Here is a 7,500-nt window from a genome sequence, read left to right on the forward strand (position 1 = left end):
CTACAGAGACGAGGCTTGTTGTAATAGCCTAGCGAACGACAGAGACAGAGGTGACACATATCATCTCAGCTTCTTGGCAGCAGCGGGGCGAAAAAAAACAGAAAGTAAACAAAATTACACGAGCGAAAATAACTTCTTGACACAAATCATTATTCACTTCTCAGTGAGAGCGGGAAAAAAACAACAACTAAAGGAATTATACTTGTTTTTTAATGCTACGGTAAGAAAAAGAAAAAAAGCGAATAGCGAATTGTATGTATCCCCAAATTCATCAAAATCCAGCAGGCAGCCAAACCAATTGAAAGCGATTTTTTTTTTGAGTGGTGGGTGTATTAAAACGATGATTGATTGATAGGTAAGATTGATAGATTGATTTAGAACACAATAGCGGGTTGGGGTGTAGGAGATTAATAGGCAGAAATAGGAGCTGGGAGACTGGTACTACCTTGTCCTAGGAGCTGGACCAGGACCAGGTGGAGAACCTTCTGTCAGTGTTGGACCGGGCTTCTCAAAGACGACACAGTTCGTAACGTTAGAATTATAAGGTTCTATCTCCATTTTTGTCTAAATTGAGTTTTTTACATAATCTGATCCATTAGGTGTTTATTAATGCCTGTGTGGTGTTATTTTAAAAATGTTGACATTTTGAGTTAGTAATTCATAAAATACAAAGGTTCCATCTCACAAAACATAATCGCTCAATATCTCTGAACCGCCCTAAACGGAGATAGAACCTTATCCTCACGAGTTCCCAGACAAACTGGACTAAAGCAAAAGGCTGTAGCCTTTATAATAATAATAATAATAATATTAACTTTAATGTGCTGAGGCTGCATCCCTGATGTAAACTGGCAGCGAGACACAATCTGGGGGCATAACATGAGAATGCAGCCTCACCAAACCTCTTCTTTTATACTTTACCACCATCTTATCCTTTTTAAAATTTAAATTGTGAAAATCAACCATCGTCAAATGTATTTTTTATTTAAATGTGTTATCTTTATCATTCATTTATTTGTGCAAGACAACAAACATGTTAAGCAGCACATCAGTACTGGTCGTCAGGAGAACTCTCAGAGTTTCTCTCTGTTTGCTGTTTATTTTCCTGCTCCTTCTAAGTCTGCTGCAGTTCTTGGATCAGCAGCATCATCTGTATCTTTGCTCTGGTCTGGCTCCCCTGGCTCAGCGACCTGAGGGGGGGGGCCAGGTGCTGGACGAAGAGGTCCACGTCATCTAGAGGCCCGGGGCGGGGGGGGCTGGCCTTGACCTCCGACCCCCCCACCACCTCATCCTCCTCATCCTCAAGGTCAAGCAACTTTCTGAAGGTCGGAGATCTCATACAATCAGCCTTGCTAGCTCCCGAGCTGCAAAATGTACAAAACAAATATATATATATATATTTCAATCTTTTATTATAGGCTTCTATTGAATTAACGAATAGAGGCGGAACATGTTCAGACTGTGAGATAGTGTTTAACTTGGGGTCATTTCTTACCATTGATTTTGTGTTTTGTGTACAACACAAATATATATATAGATTTGGTATATACAGTATATTGTATTCCAACGTTTGTAGGAAAAGTGCTATACAAATACAAGTTATTATTATTATTATTATTATAATATATTTAAATGTTTTACTATAGGAATCTATTGAATTAACTAATAGAGGCCGAACATGTTCAGATTGTGTGATAGTGTTTAACTTGGGGTCATTTCTTACCATTGGTTTTGTGTTTTTCCCCCAGACCCAGACCCAGACCCAGACCCATTTGGCCTCTTCCCCGCGGTCATGTGACCCTCTGTTGGTAGAGCATTGGCGTTAACAACGCTTTGGTTGTGGGTTCGATTCCCGCTAGGACCATATATACTGACAAATCTATGCTCTCACTGTAATGTAAGACGCTTTTGGTTAAAAGTGTCAGCTAAATGACATATATTATTATTATTATTATTATTATTAGGTGGAACACCTCACGCTAAAAGCCCTACAGTTTGCGTTCAGTTGGTTTGCTGTCATACGATTGTCAACGATTGAATCGTAAAATAAATTGTGTGCAAGCTAGTTGTTAGCCTGCTATAGTTATATCAAACTCGGAAAAAAAGCGTCACTGTTATCACACTGAGGTGGCTATCGATGCTTAACAGTCTCATGTTGTTGTCATGGCGACCTACCTGATTTAAAATAAAAAAACATGTCCCTCCCTTAAGTAGTTTTTTACTGCTTTTCACTTACAATCCAGATTAAAAGACCAGAAAAAACACCAAGTGGTCTAATGTTGGCGATGACACCCAGAGTTCAGTAGTCCAGAGTTCAGGTAGATATACTAGATGTGTACAGGAAGTAGATGTGTACAGGCCATAAACCACAATGGTCCCCCCCCCCCCCTCCCCCGAGAGACCCCATCCTCCATTGGACAGGGTGGGAGGGGTCTGGGGGTAAGGGGGTCGTAGGGGGTAAGGAGCCCTGGCCTGGGGGGTTGTAGGATGGGACAGGGAGGGGGTCAGTGTGGGAGGAGGAGGAGGGGGAGTGGTGGGGTGGGGGGGGGGGCATGGGTGAGGTGACAGGGTGAAGTGACGCGGTGACACGATGAGATGCTCCAGTCCAGCCCAGGCAAGGCAAGCAAGCGTGACGCTACCATCGGTCATAGACGCTCTCCTGTCTCTCCTCAACCTTTCTGTCTCTCCTCCCCCCTCCTGTCTCTCCCCCGCTGGTTCTCTCAAACCTCAAACACCCAGTAAGAACAGAGAGATGGACACACCCCCCCCCCCCTCTCCCCTGATTAACCCTGCCCCAAAAATGTCAGAAACCTGCAACGTCAGTTCAGTCAATTCTGCAGCAACCTCCCCCCCCCTCCCCCCCCTACCCCACCCCACTCCCCCAGAAATAGACTAGTCAGTCAGTCAGGGGGGGGGGATTTGTATTTATTTTCTCGCTACACCATTCAACGTGCTGTAATATTTATCAGCAGTGCAGTGTAACAGTGTACAGTGTGCAACACGCCAGCCCATAATCCATTTAGGAGCATAATGCCGGACCATGTAATGGAATATGGGGCAGTCATACATTGTTTCCTCGTCCCTGGACACCGCCTAGCAATACTTAATCCTGAACGTATTTTTAGAAGGGGCTTTAGGAGGCCATTTGTGCCTCGGCTTATGAAGGTCAATAGTTGCATCAACGTCGACACCCCTATATGAAGGAAACACTTCCCCCGTCTTTCCCCCGGATTAATTGAGCGTGCAAATGGGCATAATCAGATTAACCACCATCAATTGCCCCCTTGCACTTGGGGGGGTGGGGGGGGGGGGTAGGGGGTCCTGCAGACATGTCAATGGGAGTTAGCATTGAGTTACCTCTGATGCATAAAGAGGAGACCTCGACGCTTCCTGCTGTCACTCAGTCAGCGATGGGATTTTTTTTTTCTTACACGAAAGGAACGAACGACGCACAAGATATTTTCACGGATATTCGAGAACGGAAACTCGTTGATGGGGACACCGTGGGGGGTCGGGACTTCTGCTAGGCTGCTCCCAGGCTGGGGAATGCTCTCCCTGACCACCTAACTCTCCTCTCTCCTCCTCTCCTCTCCTCTTTCCTCTCCTCTCCTCTCCTCTCCTCTCCTCTCCTCTCCTCTCTCTGACCACCTCAGGGCACCACAGTCTGTGGAGGCTTTTAAACGAGGCCTTAAAACCCACCTTTTTAATAGAGCCTTTTATTAGCCTTTATTTATTGACATTTTCATTGTTTTTTTTAATTTATTTTTTTATTCTTGTTTTTAATCTGTAGCACTTTGAGATTTCCATATGTCAAGTGCATTACAAATAAAATGTATTATTATTATTATTATTATTTCCGTTCAACACGAACACGTCCTAGTATAGGAATTTAGGAATAATGAGAGGTTTAACAAACGCGTTTCTCTGCGACGACAGAAATCAAAATATGTTTGATATTTGATTGTGTGCCGATGCTCATTCCACTCATACCCGACAACTACAGGGAAGTCGCTAAAAGTCGTTACGTTTAACCAAAACGTGAAAGCCACAGCCACGCTTTGCGATGTGGAACTTTCTCATCCTTCTAAAAGGCTGTCGTAAGAATTAAAACATTGCACACTCACACTGTGCTGTTTTCACGAGGCCAAACAGTATAATCTTCTCTATAATCCATCACCCCAATAACAGACTGTTTATTAATCAATAAACAAAAACCCCCTAGCAGGGAAAAGCTCTCCTGCAAGCTCTGCTGATACTGTAAACATACATTTATACATTTAGACAAGATACTGCATGTGTTTGCTCGTACATCATCAGTGTCTCTATACGCTAACGCTAACGCTAGTCCCTATGGCAGGAATTCAGAATGTGTTGTTATTAATCACTTCAGAGAGAGGAGAGCATTCGTCGAGATGAACGTAAAAAAAGGAAAAAAGGGGAAGAATTCCGCCTATGCAAATGAGCTTCGGTTATCAGTTTATTTTCAGCGGATTCAAAGGGAGAAAGGTATCACAAGCTATACGCTAAATATTGGATGTGTATGCAAATTACCAACCCCTCATCAGTCATTTCTCCTTGAAAAAAAAAAACCAAGAGCTTCAAACTAAAGTGTTTGTGTGCGTGCGTGTGTGTGTGTGTGTGTGTGTTGTCTGTGTGTTGACGCAGACTGTAAGTGAGTACCCACACTCACACAAACACTACCTCCAAGTTCCTTCAGTTGAACGGGGGAAGTGTGTCCAAACTTTTGTCTGGTAGTAGTAGTGTTACCGTACGTCTTTGCTTAAGAAACGGGGGACTGACTAACCTCTGGATGCCCACTGCTGCTTGGGACCGGGTACGTCCCAATACGCCCGCCCTCGCCGCTGGGCCGACTGAGGGTCATGTCGTGAGTTCTGTTCTCCAAAAGAGATTGTTTGGATACTTAAACCCCCGGTTGTGTTTGTATAGTGTGTGTTGTTGTCTAGGGCATGGCTCAGCGCGTCTGTCTGTGCGTCTACAGTACTTCCTACCCCCCTACCCCCCCTACCCCCCCGCTCACGGTTCAGAAAGCAATAATACACTCCTCCATCACCGCCGCTGAGCACGATCTCGCTGTGTTGTTGTTCTCGGAGACAAACGAGTCGATCGCATCTGATTTGTTGACTTTTCCATATTCTCATTTATCCACGGCGCCGCGCGTGTGTGTGTGTGTGTGTGTGTGTGTGTGTTCACTCTGAGGAGATTCGGTTTCTAAACTAGGGCTTTGGCATTATAACACAATCGCATGCTTTAAGTCTCTCAAGGACAAGTTGTTGTTATTTTTTACACCCCCCCACACCCCCCCCTCCTCCGCCTCCACCTCCTCCCCCCCCCTCTCCCACCTCCCTGCAGCTTCTTCCTCAACTAGTCGACGAGTCCTCCATCCTCCATTTTCTTTTCTTCCCGAGCAATCAACAGCAGAGATCAATGAACACAGAGAAACAAAACGAGCGTCTAATTACAGATTTCCAATCTCCGATCTGCAGTCGATACGCCTGGGAACGTAGTGATTGTTTCTGATGGCCCCGGCAACTCAGGGAGGGGTTGGGGCTGGGGGGGGGGGGGGGGGGGGCTTGTTTATATGTGTTTATTTACATATAAAAAGAAGAAGCTCTCAATGTGTCTCTGAGTTTTTTTTCTCTCTTCTCTCTGTCTTTAAAACACAATTTCATTCTTTTTTTTTTCTTCTCCTTGTTGCTCCTTTTCAGCGAGAGGGACGCGATCAAATGTCGAAGCGTATTGTTCGCCACGACTTTAATTAATTCTGCTTGTTATCTCAGCCTGCAGGGAGGCCTAGTCAGCTCAAGATTGGGATTGGAGCAGTGGAGGTGGTGGTGGTGGTGGAGGAGGTGGTGGTGGTGGTGGGGGAAGGGAGTGGGGGTGGGTGTGGGTGTGGGGGGTGAGGGGGAGGGAGGTAGTAGACAGAACTCTTGTAAAAACCCATCTCTGCATCAGCAGATGTGATTGCAGAGGTTAAACATAGTGGATTAATGCGCAGCCAAGAGCCAGTGTGAATATCGCAACTGAAAATCCAAACCAACAAAGTCAAAAACAGCCAGGTTACAAAAAAAAGAACAAAAAAAAGAAGGAAATTAGTGCTGAAATTGCAACGTGGAAATAATATTTAAACATGGAAATAAAATTGGGGGTTTTGTAAATGGGGGGGCGGGGGGGGGGGGCAGTGCTAGAAAATAAAAATAGAAGACAAAAGCTAAATGCGTAGGAACTAACTTTCATAGTCAAAATCGGCTTCATTTAGAGGACTGCTGAGACCAGAATCTGTGAAGAATAGCAAACATAAAAAAGAAAGAAAAAACTAGTTTTAAAAAAAATGCTGAAATGCTGAAAATAAAAGGCAACTTAAAAAATCCTAAAATGGACAAAATGATAGAAGGCCAAGAAGAAAACCAGACATACAAAGGAGGCAAAAATAATTTTGTTATTCTGTCACTTTTTCACAATTCACAACTTGCTTACAATGTCACTTTTTGTTATATTTTTTTGAACAGGCATCATCAGGACCTCTCCTGTCCTTGCATTATTGAGGTCCCTTCTCAGAGTTGGGGTCCTCAGAGAGAGAGTGGTGTCAGACTGTGTCTGTGGCCGTGTCTGAACGCTGCACACTGCACACTATTTACTAGGTACTTTCAGTATGGGAGATTGGACCCGAAATTTTGCAGCTTGAGTATATATAAAAATGCAAGGATGTCATACTAGATTTACCTCTCCCTCTGGTATGAATTCACTGTTCCACACTATTCAGGAAGTCCTTTCCCATCTCAGTCCCACAATTCAACGGAGCAAGTAACAGAGACAGGCGCAGTAGGGAGATTTAACCAATGAGACACAATGACACTGCGTGCGTTTTGCTGTTTTCACTAAACAGAACAGCCTAAATAGTGTGTGATACGGTTACCATACAGTATACACTTGTAGTAATCAGTAGGCAGCATGAACATTCAGACACGGCCGATCTGTCAGTCAGGCAAGGAGGAAAGTAGGGCACATTATCGCAGAACACCCTGATCCCTCCCTCCCTCCCATCCCTCCCCTCCCTCCCCACCCACCAGCGACATCAGAAAGTGCAGCGCTGTCTTGCTTGAGCTGTTTGTTTACCAAACCCCTCCTGCACGATTGCAACTTGCAATCTATCAAGCAGTCCCCATGCGGCAGCCTCACAATGGTCGTGATAAACTTACGGGTCAAGAAATTGATTTTCTTGTTTTTCTGAGCTTACATAAACAGTCGTAAGAAGGTTGCTACCGTAAAGAGAAAGAGAGAGAGAGAAAAATAAAAGTCGAAATGGCTTAAATTTCCCTCCCCACCCCGATAAAAACAGTTGCTGCCTGGAACCAGTCTTTTGTCCAGAGTCGGGGAGAGGCATCGACGGTGAAAGCTGTGGAGAAGCGTCGGCGTATTTCTCTGACAGTCGTACAGTCAGGGGTTTGACGGGTGCTGGAGCGATTGAAAAGCACTTCAAAG

The 7,500-nt window shown here is 44.6% G+C and overlaps 1 protein-coding gene across 1 annotated transcript in view; it reads right to left on the minus strand.

The window, feature by feature from the left end:
• Positions 1–969: 969 nt before the first annotated feature.
• Positions 970–7,500, minus strand: part of LOC308156826 (receptor-type tyrosine-protein phosphatase S-like) — a gene marked incomplete at its 5' end in the record, with an annotated part of 165,722 nt that continues 159,191 nt past the window's right edge. Inside the window, 2 exons of the mRNA XM_080530268.1 lie at positions 970–1,364; positions 1,724–1,802. Of these exons, the coding sequence (XP_080386394.1) occupies positions 1,115–1,364; positions 1,724–1,802 (329 nt within the window). The 3' untranslated portion in view covers positions 970–1,114. The remainder of the gene's footprint in view (positions 1,365–1,723; positions 1,803–7,500) is intronic.

Source organism: Nansenia antarctica, assembly GCF_963989245.1.
Source record: "Nansenia antarctica genome assembly, chromosome: 1".
Lineage (NCBI taxonomy): Eukaryota > Metazoa > Chordata > Actinopteri > Argentiniformes > Microstomatidae > Nansenia > Nansenia antarctica.